General features: G+C 38.5%; 1 protein-coding gene and 1 long non-coding RNA gene across 5 annotated transcripts; one reads left to right on the top strand and one right to left on the bottom strand.

The window, feature by feature from the left end:
* Nucleotides 1-2,641: 2,641 nt before the first annotated feature.
* LOC120565156 (5-hydroxytryptamine receptor 3A-like) lies at nt 2,642-20,798 on the bottom strand. 4 transcript variants are annotated; one of them, XM_039810616.1, is made up of 9 exons: nt 20,605-20,798; nt 11,930-12,090; nt 11,755-11,799; nt 10,842-10,948; nt 10,243-10,412; nt 9,910-10,070; nt 8,847-9,057; nt 6,925-7,134; nt 2,642-3,311 (listed from the first exon to the last, which is right to left on the bottom strand). In XM_039810616.1, the coding sequence occupies exons 1-9, from the start codon at nt 20,657-20,659 to the stop codon at nt 3,016-3,018; spliced, it is 1,416 nt and encodes a 471-aa protein (XP_039666550.1). In that variant the 5' UTR covers nt 20,660-20,798; the 3' UTR covers nt 2,642-3,015. The 4 variants fall into 4 exon arrangements, with proteins under 4 accessions (XP_039666550.1, XP_039666554.1, XP_039666551.1 ...); XM_039810620.1 differs by having other exon boundaries at nt 20,600-20,618; XM_039810617.1 differs by lacking the exon at nt 20,605-20,798 and adding an exon at nt 19,068-19,253.
* On the top strand, nt 5,906-8,980 carry LOC120565160. Its single transcript, XR_005640195.1, has 3 exons — nt 5,906-6,017; nt 6,979-7,179; nt 8,871-8,980. It is a non-coding gene; the product is annotated as an uncharacterized LOC120565160 (long non-coding RNA).
* Nucleotides 20,799-22,751: the final 1,953 nt, after the last annotated feature.

Genomic DNA, 22,751 nt, shown 5'->3' with positions numbered 1-22,751 from the left:
CTGAACAACAAGAAAAAAAAAAACTATTTCCACCCTCTTTCTATTGTGTACAGGGTACCTGCTGGGTCTTAAAAGTCTTTAAAATGTCTTGAATATATTTGAAAAATAAGGCCTTAAAAGTCTTAAATTTCTTTAGAAAGTCTTCTCTGAAGAAATTTCGTTCACAAAGGTCTAACATTTCAATTTCTTTCTTAATAAATGACTCCTTCATTGTTTTGTCACAAAGCATGTATGTATTGAGTACCACAATATATGTTGTATTAAGTTTGAGTACTTGGTAAACAATTAGTTTTATAGCCTAAAATCCTGTCTGATATTCCATTATATCCTACATACTTTTGCCAGTATGTTCATGAAGTTGGTATTACATTTCTTTCTAAATGGTATTAAAAAAGGTCTTTAAAAAGTCTTAAATTTAACTTGTGGAAACCTGGGGGTACCTTGTGTGTAAAATAAAATGTATTAATTTAGCACAGTGATGGATGTACTCAGATCGTTAAAGGCATGCATAACTGAAATAGAGTATAAGCATCCAAAATTCCTATTTCAGAATAATGTGCATTATATAATTGGATGAATAAAGTCTTATCTTAATCTATATTTTGTATTATTAATCTGATTCTGCAAAGTTAAAGAAGTTATCAAATAAATGTAGTGGAGTAAAAAGTAAAGTACAAAGTATCAGAAAATGGAAATACTGAAATACCTCAAAAGTCCAACCATCAATTGATGGCACCATCTAGTGGATATATATGACAATATTTCAATAGAACTCAACCTCAAACATTTTTATTCATCATGAACTAATGATTAAATGACCTAAATATCATTATAAAAACATAATGTGCAGGGAAATCAAAGTGGGCCTACTATCTGAAAAACCTTTATAGTGGCTTGTTTTAAGACCAGTTAAAAAAAAAAATACATTGTAGACAATGATCTGGATGATTTAGGGTTTGTAGTATACATGTTATAATGAGAGGCAACCTACAGTATATAGTTATGATTTCAGAAACAATTGAAAAAAAGAGATTTTTTTTAGGTTGTAGCCTTGTCACCATTAAACATGGTTATAATGCACATTTAGTTACCTCATTAAAACAAGTTTGTTGGCGTAATTTAATAGAAACCTCAAACGAAGTTCTCAAACTCGTATCTTAAATTGCAATATTGCAAATGTGTTTAGACCTTCAATTTTACTACTATTATTTTAAAAACCTTCATGAACAATTACCTGCCCCGTAACATTTGATCCTCACAAATACTGTAAATAAATAAAACTGGACAAAACATGCGCACACATATACATATTGTTGCATTTGGATCTAGTACTAATATACCTAGGACAGCACAGGACTTGTTGTTCCACACCTCCGGTAACCACTCACCCATCTTATTTTTTAACACCTCCACCCGTGGGAGCTTCAATCTGTTCTGTTCTCCAGCATTATGTGCTCTGCTGTTGAACTATGGGCAATTTTTGGTTTTATGCTGTTATTAAAACTCCGTAATCAGTAGAGAAATATCAGATTTAAAGCACAAACACAGTTAGGCCCTACAGGTGGTTTATTACAAGTTAGTTGTTCTTTTACCCTGTGAATGCTGACTGGCTTTTTAAAAGACATTTCAATGTTTACAGCTGCCATGTGCATATTCTTTAGTGCATGTTTTTAAGATTGACTGTTTATCCCTAGTTTAAATATGCAATAACATATGTAGGCCTGCTGCTTGGTGTAGCTCCTAAGCTGTTTTAGATTTAATACAAATTACATTGAAAATAAATCAGTGTCATGGTCATATTATCAGAACAACAACTTCTACCAAATTACAAACATTCTTCTTCATTACCAGCAGGCCAACTGCTTTTCTTTTTTGTTAGCCATACAGCCATGTGGTTTTGAGTGAAACTCAAACATCTCTCAATAACTGTTGGATGGATAGCTATACGATTTGGTGCAAACATTCACGTCCCTCTCAGGATGAACTGTAAGAACTTTGGTGAATCCTTAACTCTTTATCTAATGTCATCATCAAGTCAACATTTTCCATGACCAAATATTTGCTAAACTAATGACATCAGCCTCAGCTTTACATTGTGTTTAGTGCTAATTGAAAACATGTTAGCATGCTATCCTCCTAAACTAAGATGGTGAACATGTTGGACATTACTATGGGACATTACCTGCTAAGCACTGAGTACAGTACACCTCACAGAGCCGCTATATGGTTGTACACTCTTAACCCTCCTGTTGTCCTCGGTTCAAATTTGACCAATTTTCAAAAAGTTTCTATATCAGAAATTTGGGTTTTCTTTCAATCAAATTGTCACCAAAAAAATAACGTGGATGGTTCCCTACAATGCTCCTCCTTCACTACCTTCATTGAATTTGGGTGTTTTATTCAATTATATAGCATCTAAAAAAGAACTGATACAAGAACATTGAAAAAAGTGACCAAAACATTGGAAAAAGCTTTAAAAATGTGGGGAGAAAACAAACAAAATCAACAAAAACATCGAAAAAGTGACAAAAAAATCTGGAAAAGCTTCCAAAACATTGGGAAAAGTGACAAAAATGTCAAAAAAAAAATCACAAAAACATTGGAAAAAGCAACGAAAGTGTCAAAAAAGACAACCAAAACGTTGGGGAAAAAAGTTTTTATTTCAAATTTTGACCCAGAAAAACAAAACTTTGCATGATTGACGGGAAGCCAACACAAGGGTTTAAAACATTTGTTTAGCAACTTTCACCACAATTTTGGTTGGTGGCAGACAGTAGTCAATGCAAGGAGAAATGAAGGCATGTAAATCTAAAACGTCATCTGTATATATGAAAATCCATGTTCTTCAAATCTTTGACAAATACAACTCTCAAGATCCAGAAACTTACATTGTATCCTGTGTATTCCACATGTTGATAACAGAGTTATCAACAGAGTTATCAACATGTGCCACATCTCAGAATACAGCATATAATCTGCTGATATGTCAATCATGCGTATAACCCTGTGGTTAAATCATGCTGCATAATGTTTGCTCCAGAGACATATGATGGTGATGAAGCTGACAGCGATGAAGACAATGTACAAGCCAAACAGCAGACGGTCGATCACTATCCCGATCATTTGCCATTCCTGCGAGGTTTCACTCCCCTGGAAGTGTTTGTCTACCTGGAGGCGTATGGCCAGGAGATCTCTGCTCAGCTTCCTCAGTTCATCCAGGGCCGGCTCTGGGGGGGGTTTCACTGGAGGTGTATCACCAAAGACGGGCTGAAGATGAATCGCTGAGATGTCGGTTTTGCTGGAATTCTTTACTGGTTTTGTCAAAAAAAGGGACAAGGTTTTTTTTTTAATTCTATTTAGTCATCATGTAAAACTTACGCTGCCTGAAAATGTTAAAAGTCTAAATAGCACCTAGATTATTAAATGGCCATGAGAAATAGTTATTTCTTATTGGCTGGCAGGGGCTCATTAAAATGATCATCAGGACACCTCAAACATATAGTTTCAGTGCATATGGTAAGCATAAACAATGGCTAATCATGGCAGCAATACTTTCAATACATTCCTAACCATCTTTAGTACATTTATTGTCACAATTTGTAACCTTTCAAGTCCACTGTGTCACAGTCCTGCTCCGTGGCCATTGGTCTAGTGCACGGGGTCTTCAAGGTTTTTTAAGCCAAGGACCCCTTAAGTAAAAGAAAGACGGATCAGGGACCCCTACTACATATATTGTATAAAATTAAGTTGCATATTAAGCTGGACCTACAATAACGTGTAGGGCGGCCTAAAGCCTTTATACATACCTATTTAGTGCATAGAATATGCTAATAAAATAATAATTGTTGGCATAGTTTTATAAATCATGTATTAATGTAAAAAATACATGTGGCACAGTGAATCCTTAGAATTAACTGTATCTGTGGATCTTAGTGACTAATTTAGCTATGGGCCAGTAAGCCTATCATCAGTGGGGTTGATTCACACGGAGCCCCCCTCGGGGTCAGCTGATAAAAAAAACTAAACCGTGCGCACAGATTCATAATCTGTGCTCTTGGTTTTATAAACGTAAGCAAAATTAGAAAGATATTCACAGATTCGAACTTCTGGGATCAATTCTCTATAGCGAAATGTTATTAAATCACAAACTAAAAATACATTGACAATTAAAAATTAATTAACAAATAACATTATTGGTCTCTATATGAACAGCTGGCGGTGAGACTGCAGTCAGTCAGACCGGGCATGTTTAGGGACCATCTACAAACTACAACACCGAGACAAAAATATCTACATATGTTTAACCCTTGTGTTGTCCTTCGGGTCCCAGTGACTCGAAGGACAACACAAGGATTATGTACTTCCGTTTACTTTGTTGAGAATTGCTCTCTAAACAAGGGTTAATACAGCACCTTAGTTCTTGTTTGTACAGCATTTTGGTCAGCTTAAACTGTGTTTAAATGTGTTCTAGAAATAAACTTTACTTACTTACTTTACAAGAAACAGGGTTTAGAGAGCAATTCTCAACAAAGTAAAGGGAAGTACATAATCCTTGTGTTGTCCTTCGGGTCACTGGGACCCGAAGGACCACACAAGGGATAATGTCATAAATGGCTCGGCTTCCAAATATCTACATTCCCATATAAAAATGGTTCATACACGGCATAATCACAATACTGGGGCCAGTGTCCATTCTTGTGAAGTGCCCAGAGTCAACAATGCAGCTAGAAGTTCTTTTTTTTAATACAGGTATAACATTGTGGAATCATCTACTGCTTTCCCTTAAAATTGTAAATACCAGAGGGGCTTTTAGACTTAAGGTTAAGGTTTTTTTATGGAATAGAGTAGCCAATATTTTTTAATTAGAGTAGACTGATTATTTTATGTGATTATGATTCTCTTATTTTAGAATGCTTTTAAAGCTTGGATGATCTGTATTATATGTTATTGTCTTTGACCTGAAATAGGTCTTCGTTATGTGATGCATGTTTTAACAACAAGGACCATGTTGGAAATAAGTGTTTACACTTTAACATGCTATCCTTTGGATTATGTTGTTTGTCAAATCCAAAATAAATGAAATGAAATCAAATCAAAATATTACTTTAATGATTAAATAAGGTAATGTCTCCAAACTTATTTTTAAAAGTAGGTACTGTAGTACAACTACAAGTTATAATTGAGGTAAGTGTTGTAGTTTGTAGATAATCCCTAAGCACTCGTCTCACTGCAGTCTCACCGCCGACTAAGACCGCTCATAAGACAATAATGTTATTTCTCCAGGTCGGAGGACGGCTCGTTTTTATGAAAATGAGTTTGTAGCTCGTTGTTAACCTTACTACTTTAGGAAAGATGCGTCGTTTGTGATTTATAATAATAACATTTCGCTATAGAGAATTGATCCCAGAAGTTAGAATCTGTGAATCTTTCTAATTTTGCTTAGATTTATAAAACCAAGAGCACAGATTATGAATCTGTGCGCACAGTTTAGCTTTTTTTTTATCAGCTGACCCCAAGGGGGCTCCGTAGATTCACAAATTGTTTGGTGGATTTATATTTGCTAATACTATTGCAAATAATATGTTGGATTCATATAGATAGATAAATAGATAGATAGATAGATAGATAGATACTTTATTGATCCCCAAAAAATTATCTCTGGTCTATTGCGACAGTTTCTTTATTTGTCTTTATTTCAGTGTCTTATTTCTTGAAAGTTTGGGGTTTTCTGTTCATGTTCCTTGTTTTGTTCATTGTGTTATTTCGAGTTGTCTGTGCTTTCCATGGTGTTCCTTATGTGTTTCTGTAGCCCTGCATGTTTCATGTTTAGTTGCTGTTGCCTGCTTTTGGGTCCACACCCTCACCAACCCTGACACCCTGTGCAGGACATAGCCTACCTCAGATCCCCAACACCCTGAGTCAGATGTAACCAAGTATTGTGATTGAGAGGACTTGAGTTGGTCAAAGGAAGCAGACCCACCTCTAAAGGTAGACAACTCGAGTTAGAGAGAGGAAAGGTAATCTTTTAAATAAAACTCTGGTTGACAAAGATAAAGCACTTTTGACAGGCCTGGTATTTCATATATACAGTATTAGTGTATATACTGTAGTTTTCACAAGTAGTCCTATCAATTATTTAGTCCATTAAAGTGCCCATATTATGAAAAAAACACTTTCTGGTATTTGGGGTGTTCTTTTGTGTCTCTGGTGCTTCCACACACTCTGAATATGTCCTGCCTTCAGTCTCCTGGTGAGCTGTTCAAAATCGGCTCGGACTGTGACGTGACAATCCGAAATGAGCTGGCTAACCGCAACCGTTAGCTCGTAGCGTTAGCATTAGCATGCTAACGCTAATGCTAACACTAGCATGGTACCTCGTTCTCAATAGCAAAGCACTGCTACAACACACACAAGTTCACCATAATCTACAAAAGAACTACTTACATGTGCGCCCTCATTTAGAAGTCTCCCAGCTAATCCTGCCTTGTAACTGACTGAAGTTGGAGAAACAGCCTGTCTTTTACTTCTATGGAGCTAGCTAGCTGACATGATCTACATCTGAGGTACTGTGCATGTGCGAGTGCAATCAAAGATAGTACAGAAGAAGAAGAAGAAATGAGGTCTCACTCTGTAGCTAAAACAGAAACCAGGTGAAAAGAGGATCTACAGCAGTGAGAGAGAGCTGTGCAGTACAACAACAATATGGTGTTTTTTGAAAATTAAACCATGTAAACCTATTCTGGTACAACCTTAAAATACAATTATGAACCTGAAAATGAGTATAATATGGGCGCTTTAAATGTCACGTGGTGCTACAAAGGATCTCTCCACCAACTCCCTGCAAACTGGGGGTCAAACTAAATAAATGGTCTTGTCAAACTATTCATGTATTTTAGTTAATGTTAAGTGATAATAATAATATACCTCTAAGAGATGGGTTGAGGAAGACAGTGATTTGGTTGCTCTTTTTCTTTCGAGGGAGAAAAACGACAACAGCCAGATATCGTAGCACGAGGACACTGAGCCAGCGAGGCACCGCACTGTACTGGCTGGAGCTGCACTGGATATTAGTGATCAACACCGTCTCCAACAGGCTGCCCACCATCAGAGCGAGGCTGATGGAGAAGAAAACGTCTGCAGGAATCAAAAACAGGAAGGATTCAGTACACCTTTCATTAAGTATACTGTTTCTTTTACATGCATGCCGGTAACCGTTTTAACCATCTTCAGTCATATATATAATCTTATTTAGGAAATGCTGTTTATATTGAAGCCTGAGAAACCTGTTATTCATCTCCTTGTACATAATTCTAACAGTTTTTGGTATTCTGATAATCTGAATGGAGGTGTCTTTGAGCCACAACCACTAAAGTGTTTTAAACAGGGTGGAACCCAGTAGCAGGTTGGCATTCTGGTTGTAGAGCTGCTGTGGAAGATCCAGTTTCTCAGAGCACAAACACATCCCCATCACCCCTGGGCACAAATTAGAATATAAATTTAGAATTAAACTTTTGGACTTTTATTCGTGATGGACATCGGGGATAATGATATCCCTGCTACGCGTAAGTCAGATGGAATCTAAAAATGATCATCACATATATATATGTACGGAGCCCCCCTGGTCCCACTATGTCAAAAAAATTATTATAACTATCTCATGGCCTCAAGATAGTATCTCGAGGCCTCAAGATACTATCTCGTGGCCACGAGATAGTATCTTCACGAGATAATTCCACGAGATAATTCTTCTTCATATGGATTTGGATGTTGGGCGGATCGGCGCGTTGGCGTTGTGCGAGTGTCCCGAACAGGAAAAGCAGAGTGGACGTTGCGTGCTGCTGGCCCTCTTCCCCCCTCCCTCAAACAGAAAAGGGTAAAGACTGTAGTCCCTTTCTCTAAAGACTGGTTGAAATCAGATTTTCTATTTTTTCCCAAATTGCACTCGCACAACGCCAACGTGCCGATCTGCCAAACATCCACAGCTGTCCTCCAGCTCCGGCTCCGCTGTCCTGCCCGTCTATCTGTGCTCCGTCCTGCACTCCTGTGGCGTCCCCAACGTTTCTTTTTCGCTCTCTATCCGCTCCTCTTTCCTCCTTGTGTCTCAGCCATTCATTATCAAAATGTGGAGCGCATTCCGTGTTCCTCCAGCATCTCTCCTGATGAGATCTGCCTCAGGTGTGCTGGGAGGAGTCTTCAGTTCTGTGCCAGGCAAACCAAAACACCACACTATATACAAAATAAAACACCCAAAACACCACACTATATACAACATAAGAAAACTCTGGCTGCCTGGCTCCACTTTGTGACATATATACATGTAAAAAGTATAAATATAGGCTATAAAATATGTACATATACGTATATATAATACAAGATTTACATTACTGTATTAACAGAATTGTGATGAACAGTACTAGTAAATAAATAGAAGCAGAACTGCAGCAAACTATATTGCACACTGAATATTAAAACAGAGAATATTGCACAGAATGTGAAGTATTGCACTACACTACAGGGTCCAGTTTAATAACAAAGGGTCCATGTGTCAGACACTTTACTATGTTGAGGCCACAAGTTACTATCTTGAAGCCACGAGATATTATAATAAATTTTTTGACAAAGTGGGACCAGGGGGGCTCCGTATATATGTTTTCACATTTGAGATATAAATTGTGATGCAACTTGCGGCAATATCCAGAAATTTGTGTGTGTGTGTGTGTATAAACTGAGCAGCTCATAAGAGCATCAGGAGCATATGTGCAGCAATGCATTTTATGAAGACAAATGCATGTTCCTTCAACCTTCTATGAAATAAAATCAGTAACAATATCACAGGTGTCATTCACTGATGAGAGGTGTTGTCTCTTCAGTGACAGGCAGCAGGTCGTTCATGATGAGCAGGAAGACGGTGTAGCCCAGGATGAGGGTCATCTTGAAGGAGGAGCGGTCCACAGTCTGGGGAGGCAGCAGGAAGCTGAAGAGGTCCACTGTGATGAGGAAGCAGCTGGGGATCAGCAGGTTCACCACATAGAGCACTGGCCTACGTCTCAGAATGATCTTGGGAAGAGACGCAGGTACTCAGGTAGGCCTCAACATTTTAGTCAGACTTATACTCAGGGCATTTATCTTAATTTATTTCTGAACTCGGATGCAAAATGAATTATCTTGTCGCATTGAAAGTGTGTTATCCTGCAAACATTTGGGATGAGGGATGTGTAATAAAAATAATCAGTCCAAACCATGAGTCCAAGCTCCCCAGTGCACTACCCTTTCAGAAAAGATGTTTGGATTATCTAGACAATTCCTCTTTTATCTACTGTGTTAAGTCAACTGTTCAATTATATAAAATAATAAAATAAATCATACAAGGGACATGGCCTCGGTGCCCTTTAATGGCAGCTATGGCCCTGAATACAGCCAAACATACAATTAAGTTGTTCTCATTGACATATGTCTGTAAAACAGAGTATGTAGTGTTTTTACTCTAGAAAAGTGACATAATAAAGTACTCAAAAGGGTGTGTTAAGAAACACCTGATGTTTGTGTGTGCTCTTTATAGACACTATTCTCCAACAAACAAAAGAAAATGAAGTTTTTCTCACAGCTGGAAAAAATTCAAAAATATTGTGGATGGTGATGAAACTGCTAAAGGAACACAAGCTTTCTCATTGCTGAATTTAATTAGCTTCATTCTTCAGTTGCAGTTTGATTGACAACTGACAGCGCACATATTGTGTCATTTCCTGTTTGTATAAAATGGTTAAGTATGCTAATACTTCTATACTCACAGCTACATCTGTATACTATGATTACTCTATACTGTATGCACGCAGCATGGTGGAGAATTATGTTCAGCTATTAAAATTTAAAATAATTGATTATATAATTAGAATAGTTAAAAGTGCTTACATAGTATTTGATCTCAGAGTAGCTTCCCCCATGTAACGTCAAGGTAGAAGGAGCTACACTGATACCTGCGAGCTCCCACTCCCCATTGGTCTGCAACACATCTTGGGACTCCTTTAGGATCTCTTCAGACGTGAGGCCTTGAATCATCCTTATGTCCGTAGCTTGAATAACATTTAAATGTACAGTTTGGTTTGGAGTTATTAGATGCCACAAATAAAGTTTTGTGTTAATATCCATCCACACACACAATATTTCAACACTTCAAAGGGCTTTGAACAGCTGATTTTACATTTGACTTTTTAAGACCTGTATTTTATATTTAAGCAGGCTTACCAAAGTGTAGATATGGTCCAAATGTCAGAGAGCAGTTTTGGATATCAAAGGGAAAAGTGTAGATTACTAATCGGCAGGAGCTGACCACTCTGAGTGACTTAACATCAAATACATGACCTGTGTTGTATAAGTAGACATAGGGAGTTTTGGGAGCTTTGTCTTCATCCATGCTGAAAAAAAAAAAGAACAAAATGTTTATAACTAGTAATTAACATATTAATGCAAGGCATTTTAAAAGGAGCGAGGAATACAAAGACAAGAAGTTATATATCACTCTCAGACAGTTCATTGTTTATTAAAATTTGTATTTTATGTTTGAATAAAATGAGTTGGTCTTTTTATAGGTATACTAAAAAATAATCAATTTTAGCATAAAATGGACTAAAAAGAGCTTAAAGTAGATTCCTTTAAACTCCAAAGTATCAAACAACTGTGATACTGTACCTACATGGAGGTTTACCTCTCTACTCTGAGGTTTACAGCGTAAACAGTGCAAGATTGCTTTCCAAGTGTTAACATTTCAGGTTTTTATTTTTCTTAAAGGCTCTTTTCTCTGATTATGACAATAATTTGAAAGAATTCACAGACTATTAACTTACTACTCTGCGATGTTGATGTCTGGGACCCAAAGTTGTTCTCGAGGAACAGAGACTCTTGTAGTTCCACATTCCTCCTCATCCCAGCTCAGTCCCTCTATGTTCCACTCCTACATTAAACAAAACACAGATGTGATGTATAGTAACCATTTCATCTATGTCATACAACAAAGAAATATATCCCAAAAACCATCACCAACCGTCAACATCATTTTAGGAAAAAAAAATACAAGAGGTTTTGCACAAAACCTTATTTCGTCACAAGTTAATGAACAATAACAAGTCAATGAACTTTAGGTTTATTCCAGTTTAGCAACTTTTAGTTTATATCCTTGACGTTCTACTTCTGGGATTGCTCCGGTGCTGCAGGAAATTCCGCCGGATGCATGTATTTTCGCCGATTTCAGTTTCCTTACACTTTCTTTTTTGTTGGAATTTTAAACTCCGGTGGATTTATGAGGACTATGGTTAACTGCTCCTCAGATCTCTGCAGGGTAAATTGAAACAGCTAGCTAGACTATCTGTCCAATCTGAGTTTTCAGCATGACTATTTTGCAGCAGCTATGTCCGGTGCTTAGCACCGCCTAAGACGATTGTGATTGGTTTAAAGAAATGCAATGGCAAATGGTCCGGCAAAGCAAGACTAAGAAAATTTAAACAAGTAGACATGCATGTTTAATTTGAAATTATTAGAGAAATCATACAACAAATATCTGACTTTGGTGTCCCCCAGTGGTAAATTAAAAAAGATACATCTCCTAACCTTGGGTGTGCTTCTTTTGCTACAAACAAAAATGAATGCAGTCACAATTTGAAAGGTGCTATAATCACATAGAAAAATCTGCACATAATGGATGTAAGTAGTCAAACACTTCCAAATGTATTGATGCTTTTGTGAGTGCTCTGAGGAACTTACCAGAATTTGCCATAAGAATGTTGTTAGGATTTGGGATTTTTCATCCTGTAGGTGAGACATGTTTTAAGCCAGTAATACAGATTAATTATGAATTTGAATCAATGACTGTTGAACTTAATTGATAAAGTTATGCATGCTCATGTGCAGGCACAGATATGTGTTTTTGTAGACTCACCACTCCTATAATTCCCACCACAGTGATACCAATGGTCATGTTAACTGGACTTGAAAAGCTTTTTACAGGTCGCACTAGTTTTTTAGGGAATACATTATTCTCAAGGGCATCAACCAAGGATTCAGGAGTTGGGCTGGTGCAGTTCAATGATGCCACAAAACCTGTGTTCAAAGAGAAAGTAGAAAACAAAATTTGTGAGATAGTTCATATAAATGCACATGGAAGTATTTAGTCCCAGTTCTTTTGGACACAGAAGCATTGCAGATCTTTCTTCGTCTGCTGTACAATTTGAAGATGGCAGGGAAGTGAAGAATGGCTGTTGTTGCAATAGCTTTTTGAGTGAAATGAATGATCCTGTTTTTCCCCCCCATGACAACAGGCTAATTATATTGAAAAAACAAAAGGTCATTATTGCATTGAGTGGGTGCATTTGATTTTTCGTGGCTGGGTGGATCATGGCCACCACATAGACTCCTCTTACCTTCGTAAAATAGAGTATGAAAAGATAATAAACATGTGACCCAGAGATAATGAGAAAAAATAAAATTACTATGACGGTAGCTTTTCTTGGCTTCGATAGTTTGGTAGGAGAACAATGCACATATTCTAGGGCTTCAGTCACTAAATTGCCTCTGAATACATCTGAAAATAAAATAAGGGTTTTAAGTTGTAACTAATTGCTTTATTAATTGTTAATAAACCAAAAAGCCAGATAGTTTGTCCACAACCTGGAAACCAAAGCATTGTTCCTATTAATTATTTAAAACTATCAACTATTAGTAAATAACACATTCATTATAGCTTACCTTTGCATGCATAATAAAAGCATAAAAATCCCCCAAAATAAAATAAGTAAAGCCATTAACAACTTATAAACTGTTTATAAATGGTGCCTTATTAGATAGGTAGTAGGGTACTGTTTTTATATCAGATTGCTTTGATATAGGGATGCACCGAATCCAGGATTCGTCCGAATATTGGGCTTTTTGACGGGATTCAGATTCTGCCGAACCTTAGAATTTTTTTCCACCAAACCGGACCCTAAGCTTGCACTAAACGTGCTTTGCTGGTCGACGTAATGACGCCGCCGTTGATTACAGGAAGGTGTTTACGTAGGTGGATCGTTCAATGCAGTAGGCTGTGAGAAAGTGAAAATGGAACTTGTGAGCAGAAAAAGTGTTGTTTGTGTGGCAGTACTCAGTCAAAAGAAGGCAATTCAAGTCAAGCAACATGTTCAATTTGCAATGTTGATTTGTCTCGTGGTGGCAAGGACCCTAAACAACACACAACATCGCCGTTGTTAAAATATTTCCGTATGAAACATCCAAAAGAATACAAGTTGTGCATGAAGGAAGCAGCCAAAATGCAGCAACTTCAGGTACGGCAAAGGAAGGACAGTCACAGCTAAAAATTTGTGTTAACCAGACGTTTACTGTGTTAATGGACTGAGGATGGGAGTAGGATTTTGTATAAAATAAGATTTTGTGCAAAACGTCTTGTATTTCTTTTTCCTAAAATGATGGTGAAGGTTGGTGATGGTTTTTGGGATATTTTTCTTTGTTGTGTGACATAGCTGAAATGGTTGCCATAAATCACATCTGTGTTGTTTTGTTTAATGTAGGCGCTCCTCTGTTTGAGCGACTCGTGATTGAAGGCTATAGATAATATATTTAATTTATATTATACATCATTTACCGACACTACCAACAGTGGCAATGGGTGTAGGAGATATGGACAATTGCAAATCTGCATTTGCAGATGCTAAAACCCAATCTGCTTCAAGATATGAGAGTTTTGATGGGACCATCTCAATCAAAAAATCACTAGAATTAGGAACAGGTTAAGAAGATGAGGAAGTAAGCTACCATTACCTGCTTTCACTGTCAAATGTGCGATCCCTGCGCAATAAGATGGATGAACTTCCCGCACTGGTTAAGGTCAAGGTCAAGGTCAAGTTTATTTATAGAGCACATTTACAAGCAGTCACTACTGCCCCAAAGTGCTGTACAGATACTAAATACTGGTAAACATTATAAAAAGCCAACTAATTAGCCAAAAAGAAGAAGTAAAAACCCACTAAAAACATAGTATCCCAGAAACAATAATAATTAAAACATATGTAAACATGATTACAAACAATATTCACAATGTCACAGCTCAGCTTGTGATGAAAGCCATGTCGAAAAGATGAGTTTTTAAAAGTGATTTAAAAGACTCGATAGAGCTAGCTGCTTTAATATTGAGGGGAAGAGGATTCCAGAGCTTAGGACCTGCAACTGAAAAAGCTCTGTCCCCTCTGGTTTTCAGTCTGGATCTAGGACATTTCAAAAGAAGCTGATCATTTGACCTAAGTGCTCTGACTGGGGTGTGTAAAATCAACATATCAGCTAGATAAGAAGGTGCCAATCCATTTAAAGATTTAAAAACAAATAATAAAATCTTAAAATGGATTCTGAGAGTGATAGGCAGCCAGTGGAGAGACGATAGTACTGGGGTAATGTGGTCAAAGCGCTTTTTCCCTGTCAGCAGGCGTGCAGCTGCATTTTGAACTAATTGCAATCGGCGAACAGAAGACTGGTCGAGGCCATAGTATAGAGAGTTGCAGTAGTCCAGACGATTTGTAATCAGGGCATGTACAACTTTTTCCAGTTGACTTTGGGGTAGGTACAACTTCACTTTCCCAAGAAGTCTAAGCTGAAAGAAGCTTGTTCTTACTACTGCGCTAATTTGTTTATCCAGTTTAAATGAACTATCAATAATAACTCCAAGACTTTTTACACATGGACTATAGTTATAGAGTAATGGGCCAAGAGCACTATTTAAATCTGAGATATCGGGTTCTCCAAAAGTTATAATTTCAGTTTTTTTGTCATTTAAGTGTAAGAAATTTAGTGACATCCAATCTTTTATTTCACGTAGACAATTACTCAGTGCTTCACTGGAATTCGTTTTGCTATTTAAAGGTAAATAGATCTGGACGTCATCCGCAAAGCAGTGAAACGAAATATTATATTTTTGGAAAATCGATCCCATAGGCAGCATATACAGTGAAAACAAGACTGGGCCTAGGATTGAGCCTTGGGGCACCCCGCTGTTAATCGGTGCTTTACGAGAGTAAAAAGGCCCAAGGTTTACAGAAAAAGATCTGTCTGTCAGATATGACCGGAACCACTCCAGAGCTGTGCCTTTGAAGCCTGCACAGCACTCGAGTCTTGACAGTAAAATCTTGTGGTCAACTGTATCAAATGCAGCAGTCAGATCTAAAAGCACTAACACAGCAGAGCTACCTTTATCAGAAATTAAAAGGAGATCGTTAAACACTTTTAGAAGAGCTGTTTCCGTACTGTGACAAGATTTAAAGCCAGACTGAAATTTTTCAAAGATATTGTTTGATTTGAGGTGCAATAAAAGTTGCGTATAAGCCACTTTTTCTAGAATTTTAGATAGAAAAGGCAGCTTAGAAACTGGTCTGTAATTTGACAAAACAGAAGAGTCCAAATTATGTTTTTTTAGGAGGGGTTGTACGATGGCCTTTTTAAAAGCTGCTGGTACAGATCCAGTTGAAAGAGACATATTTATCATATTTAAAATATTAAGCTTGATTCAGACTATAGAAACACAAGTTTATTTTGTTCCACTGAAACGTGGTTGTCTGTGGACATTGCATTAAACCTTAATGGGTTCACATTAATTCGCTATGATCGGGAGAACAGAGAAATCAGTCGGGGGCGGTCTTTGCATGGCTGTTAATGACAGGTGGGCAACGAACTACACTGTTCGTGAGAGGCACTGCTCTCGCCACTATGAAATTATGGTGGTGTTGTTTCGTCCCCACTATCTACCCCGTGAATTCCAACAAATAACTGTGATCCTTGTTTATGTACCTGGCCCTGACAATGAACTTGCATCAGAGCGCATTTCAGCATGCTACAACAATGCCATCTCCAGGGCATCTGATCAGCCCGTGTTTTTGCTTGGGGACTTCAACAGCTGTGACGTTACCCCATTACTCCCCCAATTAGAGCAGTATGTCACATCAGCAACGCGATTGGATAGGGCGCTGGATTTATGTTTTGGAAACATTCCAGGTGCATATGTATCCAAGCCCCGTCCTGCCCTTGGTCTGTCAGATCATAATGTGATAATATACTACTGCCTAAATACAGACAAAAATTAAAAACACAGAAGATTCATACAAAAACCATCCAAGTCTGGAATACTGAATCTGTAGAAAGGCTGACGGGATGCTTTGAGCTCACAGACTGGGAAATGTTCTTTGAGGTCTGCAATGGTGACTTGAACACACTTAATGAGTCCATCTGCTCTTATGTATCATTCTGTGCAGACAGTGTGATTCCATCTAAACAAGTCAAGCTCTTTGGTAATAACAAGCCTTGGATTACAAAAGAGCTCAAACACTGTCTAAATTTGAAGAAATTAGCTTTTATTCAAGGAGACAAACGTGTCCAAGATCTCAGAAAAGGTTGCCAAACTTAATTACAAGAACAAAATGGAGCAGAGGTTCACCAAGGGAGATGTGAGGGATGCCTGGAAGTGTCTTAACACCATGATGGGCCGTACTCAGAATGCTGGCACGATCCAATGCCCAGATCCTGCTGCCTTTGCAGAGGAACTGAATACTTTCTATGCCAGGTTCACAATGCAGATCCTGCTGAGGGTTGGATCCCACACAACATGATCCATTGCTCTGAATCTGATGGAGGGTTGCCTCCATCTTTACCCATTTCCATTCTACCAAAGCTCCTGGCCCGGATGGACTGAAGGGACGCATCTTAAAGGAGTGTGCACCTCAGCTAGCTGGTGTGATGACACAACTTTTCCAACTGTTCCTTGATGCCAGCTTTGTACTCAGGGCGTGGAAGGAAACTACCATCATACCTGTTTCCAAACGATGTCAAATGTCAAAGCGATGAACGACTTCAGACCTGTGGTGCTTACCTCCGTCCTCTGCAAATGCATGGAGAGAGTTGTTGCAGATGAAATCATCACCATGGTCTGAGAGAGCTTGGACTCACTACAGTTTGCTTATTTAATCAAAGCGAGGTGTCGAGGATGTCAGCCTGACTCTTCTGGACACTGTAACAAGACTCTCCCAACTCCTTTGTCACGATCTTATTTATGGATTTCTCATCTGCATTCAAAACAGTGAACAGCAACACTCTTCTGCACTGCCTACAACAGCTGCAAGTTAACCCAATCTATACAACTGAGATCACCTGCAGCAGCAACGGACTCAAGCTATTTAAGCATGTGGATGACATGGCCTTGGTGACCAACCTCACTGATGACGACTCACTGTCCACTTACAAGCAGTATGTCAACACAATGGCACTTTGGTTCAAGAGAAGCTCACCGGAGCTTAACATCACTAAGACCAAGGAACTGTGTTGCCATAGGAGCCGACTGCTTGATACTCCTCATCCACTATCCACACCATTGAGACTGGAAGAGCAAGTAGTGGAACAGGTTGAAAGTTTCAAGTACCTTGGTACTTTGATTGACCACCGTCACACCTTCTCCCTGCATGTTGTAAAGGCCCAACAGCGCATATGTCTCCTCAGAAGCCTTAAAGAATTTGAAGTGAGACAGGACATTCTATCCAGAGTATACCAGTCACTGATAGATTCTGTCATCGCTTTCAACATCACATCTTGGTACAGCTTCCTACCAAACAAATGCAAGAGAAAGCTGGCTAGGATAGCCAGGTAAGCCGTTAAGATCACCACAAAACAGCCATCTGATCTTTATATACAAGCAGTGGAAAGAAAATCCAACTTCATCATCCAGGATGCCTCCCACCCATTCCACCAAAGCTTTGAGTGATTACCATCAGGAAGGTTCAGAGTGCCTCTGGCTAAAAAGTAATTATACAACAAATCCTTCATTCCCAATGCAATACATATACAAAACTCATGCTACTGACACATCACACACACTCTGCCTTCAATCAAAAGAAAATGTTCTAACATGGCAACATATTAGACAATAAAGCTTTTTGAATCTTGAATGAGGAGGAATCTGGAACTATAAGAGTCTCTGTCCCTCGAGAACAACTTTGGGTCCTTTAAAAATGCAATTTAAGAAAACGTTTGGTATATATTAATGTTTGTTCAAACCAGTAAAAGTATTTATTATTATTGATTATTTAAAAAAAGAGTTAGACCTGAATATTGTTACTGATCAGGGTAAAACAATTGAGGTAGTTTCATCTTATAAATATTTAAGATTTTTAATTGATGATCACCTTTCTTTTAAGCTTCATATACAGAACCTAGTAAAAAGTTGAAATTGAAGCTAGGTTTTTTTCTTTAGGAACAAATCTTGTTTTACTTTTTCTGCCAGAAAAAGACGATGCCACATTTCTCTCTATTATTGATTATGGTGATCTGTTGTACATGAATGCCCCATCAAAGTGTCTTCAGATGTTGGATGCTGTGTATCATGGAGCTTTAAGGTTTATTTAAAATGTCAGACCCCTCACTCATCACTGTACACTTTACTCCACAGTGAGTTTGCCCTCTCTGTCAACTCGCCAGCTTACTCACCTTTGTGTTCATATACAAAGGCATTTTAGGCAGGCTCCCATGTTACATATCTGAATTTCTTTCTTTTACACAGAGTACTTATGGTTTACGGTCCAAGAACACTATCTCATTGAATGTACCTGAAGCCCAGACAGAGTTGTTTAAAAAGGCTTTCATGTTTGCTGCACCTTCTACTTGGAATGACCTACAGAAAACACTCAAACTACAGTGTCTAATTTCCTTAAATGATTTTAAAGGTTATGTTAAAAACATAGAACATGAGTCCATCCATACGTGCAAATGTTTTAACTAATGGAACTTTAATTGAAATGCACTTGCGTTGTCTTTGCCTCTTTTATGTTTGTTTTGTGATTGTAAATTGTTTTTATATGTAACTAACTTGTTCTGCTATCTTGGCCAGGTCTCTCTTGAAAACGAGATTTTATATATCAATGAGACTAACCTGGTTAAATAAAGGTTAAATAAAAATAAAAACAATACAAATTAAAACAGGTTCAGGTACAGGACCGGCTTTTAACAGATCATCGCTTTTTTCCTATTTTGTGGATAGTCAAAATGTCTCCCCACCTTACCTTGAAGCAGCATGAAACAAATGAAGATGATCTCATTGGGCTTTACATCTGTCATTTTCAGTCGTTTAATCCTTTTTCATGACATGTGCCTCAGATGACAAAACAAAAATGTTAGCAGTCTGCTCAATGAGATTGATGTCACTTCTGTTGATGTTCAAAGTAAATACCAAACAAAACAGAGCAAGCTCGCCCCTCCCCCCATGTTTTCTTAACTGTCATGACTAACTGTCACTAACCCCCACCCCTTTCCCCAACCATCTTGTCGGTGATTGGCTGGAATTTGGTTTGTTGTATTTTGGTGCATAGCCTGGGGCCAGTTTCAGGAAGGAGGCTTAACAAACTCCTAAACCCTAACTCTGAGTTTTCAGTTCCAGAACAGCTGATTTGAGTTGGTTCAATCAACTCAGAGTAGGTTCACTCAGAGTAAAGCGAGTGCACCACCACTATAAAAAGGCAGCATGAATGGAGCCATGATACTACGATTCACCCTGGCAACAACCACAAACATCTGGTCAGCAAAAATGCACATACACATACAGCGAGTTTGAACATATATTTCGTTAGAAAAGCAACACAGCGGCTGATGCAAAAGCAAATTTGCGTGGGATAAAATTGCTGCAAGAGTAAATGCGTAAGTTCCAATATAGTGTATTATCATATTTAATCATAAGTATAATATTACTGGTGAAATGGTATTGAACCTATAATCTATTTCATTTAGGTACAATCCTGCGGGCGACAAGGTCCTAGGCCTACTAATCCCATTCTGAGGCTGCAGCACCATTATTAACAGAATTATAAGTAATAATCTTTTATTTAAAAGGGTTTACATCATTCACCTGCAATCCTGTGGAAGTCCTTTTTAATGGCTCTTAATGGTTTATGTCCAGGGAACACTACAAAAACGTATTAATAAAACATTTCAGAGCGAGTCACATTCTTCTGATGGCGCTTTGATACAGTGGCTTTACTAATATGCTCCGCATCACCAATGTTGTAAAGAAAACTGCCGTTTGCAAAAAACGTAATGTGCTAATCTGCTGGGATGTATGAGCATATCGACGATGGGTGACGTTAGTGATATAAGAACGGATAAAGTTATGTAGGCTACATAACTGATAGACTGGGAAGGAAAACGATACCGCTCAAATAGGTAGGTTAGTATCTGGAAATGAAAATGCATCTATAGTCGGGGCCTTACCATGACACAAGCCTTACATGACCGCGCATCGCCCGTACCCCTCCTCCATGCAGTTGCTAGTAGCCAAGTAGGACACGAAGGATTAAAAAAACATAATGGACTCTTCAGAAGAGGTAATTATCTTCACTCAAGTTTCTGCGCGCAAAAGTGCCTGGAGGACACCATTTTCTAAACATAACAGTACTGAGAAATACAGAGAGTTTTGTGGAGCTGATAGTCTTAATTAGCTTTGTAGCAACTCAATGGTAGCAATGGTTTGAATGCAACGGATGTTCATTAATATCAAAAAGTAAATTTGCCTATTTTGTGGATAGTCAAAATGTCTCTCCACCTTACCTTGAAGCAGCATGAAACAAATGAAGATGAGCTCAGCGGCCTTTACATCTGTCATTTTCAGTCTTTTAATCCTTTTTCATGACATGTACCTCAGATTACAAAACAAAAATGTTAGCAGTCTGCTCGATGAGATTGAGTTGTTCTGCTGAAGCAACATTATAGGTGCACTGTGAGTTCCTGCATGATGTCACTTCTGTTGACGTTCAAAGTAAATACCTCCCCCTCCCCCCATGTTTTCGTAACTGTCACGACTAACTGACTAACTGTCACTAACCCCCACCCCCTTCCCCAACCATATTGTCGGTGATTGGCTGGAATGTGATTTGTTGTATTTTGGTGCATAGCCTGGGGCCAGTTTCAGGAAGGAGGTTTAACAAACTGAGTCTAACCCTAACTCTGAGTTTTCGGTTCCAGAACAGCTGATTTGAGTTGGTTCAATCAACTCAGAGTAGGTTCACTCAGAGTAAAGCGAGTGCACCACCACTCTAAAAAGGCAGCATGAATGGAGCCATGATACTACGATTCACCATGGCAACAGCCACAAACATCTGGTCGGCGGAAATACTCATGCACACATACAGCGAGTTTGAACATATTTTTTGTTAAAAAAGCAACACAGCCGCTGCTGCAAAAGCAAATTTGCGTGGGATATAATTGCTGCTAGAGTAAATGCGTAAGTTCGCATATAGTGTATTATCATATTTAATCATAAGTATAATATTACTGGTAAAATGGTATTGAACCTATAATCTATTTAATTTAGGTGCAATCCAGCGGGCAAAAAGGTCCTAGGCCTACTAATCCCATTCTAAGGCTGCGGCACCATCATTAACAGAATTATAATTCATAATATTTTATTATGGGGGAATTCGCATCAGCTGTGTGCTTGACCATCAAATGGTATTTCAGACTGGACGTGCTGCGATGATAGCTCAGTTCACAACGACAAAACTCGCGCTCGCCATCCACTCAAAACGTAACGTTAGCCTACTACTCTTTGGCTGGCTCGCAAGCCAAAACAAGTGTGTGCGGCGTACCTGTTGTGTTGTTTCCGGTCTAGCTAGATCCGGTGTGGTGTTGTAGTTTTTCTAATGTTACTAGTTGTTGCAACAGCATGTGAAATTAAATACAAATAAAAATTTTGCTGGGCCAAAAAGAACGTTAATCTCGCAATAAAAAAATGTACGCCGTTAAAATGGGTTTGCGTTAACGCTGTTAATAATGCGTTTAACTGACAGCACTAATTAAAATAGTAAAACAAGTATTTACAGTAATTGCACAGTCACATGCTTTATCGCACGTTTTGTGTGGTTTGTCTATGTGGTCTACTGGGAGCAGTGCTGATTGTAGAATCTGACAGCAGCAGGCAGGAAAGACCTGCGGTATCTCTCTGTGACGCAGCGCGGGTGCAGCAGCCTGTCACTGAAGGAGCTAAATGCCATGATTTGAGAAAAGAAAAGTTTTATAGTCTGCCTGACACAGTTAATAAACCAACCCTGTTTTTGTATTCATGCAGATAACAAACTGCGCTAAAATGCGCATGATACAGACTGAATGAATGAATGAGAAAATGAAAGAGAGCTGTGTCAGAGGGAGGAGACTGAGAGAAAATTAAGGTTTATTGAAGAAAACCTGCTCCTGACCAGGTTAGGTTCACAGGCTCAGTTACCCTAGTAACTGACTCTGAGGTTAAGTTACCTCTCTTTCTGAAATGGATTGGAGTTACCCCTCTCTCTCAGGTTTGATTAACCTCCCTTTCTGAAACAGAAAACCCAGAGTTTCCCTCATCTCAGGGTTAACAAACTCAGAGTTTTCACTAAACCTGATTTCTCAAATGGACCCCTGTGCTATGCCCCTAGTGTTTGTTTGATGTTTACGACCCCTGTGTTGTCTCCCGAGACCGGGCTTTTTCACAGTGTATTCGGGGGGCAGGCAGCTATAGCAGCTCAAGGAGAGATGCCTAAGATTTGAGATAAAAATGAAATCATGCTGAAACCAATCAGCTGTGCACAAAAATACAACAAACCACATTCCCGCAGATCACAGACAAGATGGTTGGGGGAGGGGGTGGGGGTTAGTGATAGTTAGTCATGACAGTTACGGAAACATGGGGGGAGGGCGAGCTTGCTCTGTTTTGTTTATTTACT

This window comes from Perca fluviatilis, chromosome 9 (assembly GCF_010015445.1).
Source record: "Perca fluviatilis chromosome 9, GENO_Pfluv_1.0, whole genome shotgun sequence".
Lineage (NCBI taxonomy): Eukaryota > Metazoa > Chordata > Actinopteri > Perciformes > Percidae > Perca > Perca fluviatilis.
Note: the sequence above shows the minus strand (reverse complement) of the source record. Positions and strands in the feature narration are given on the sequence as shown.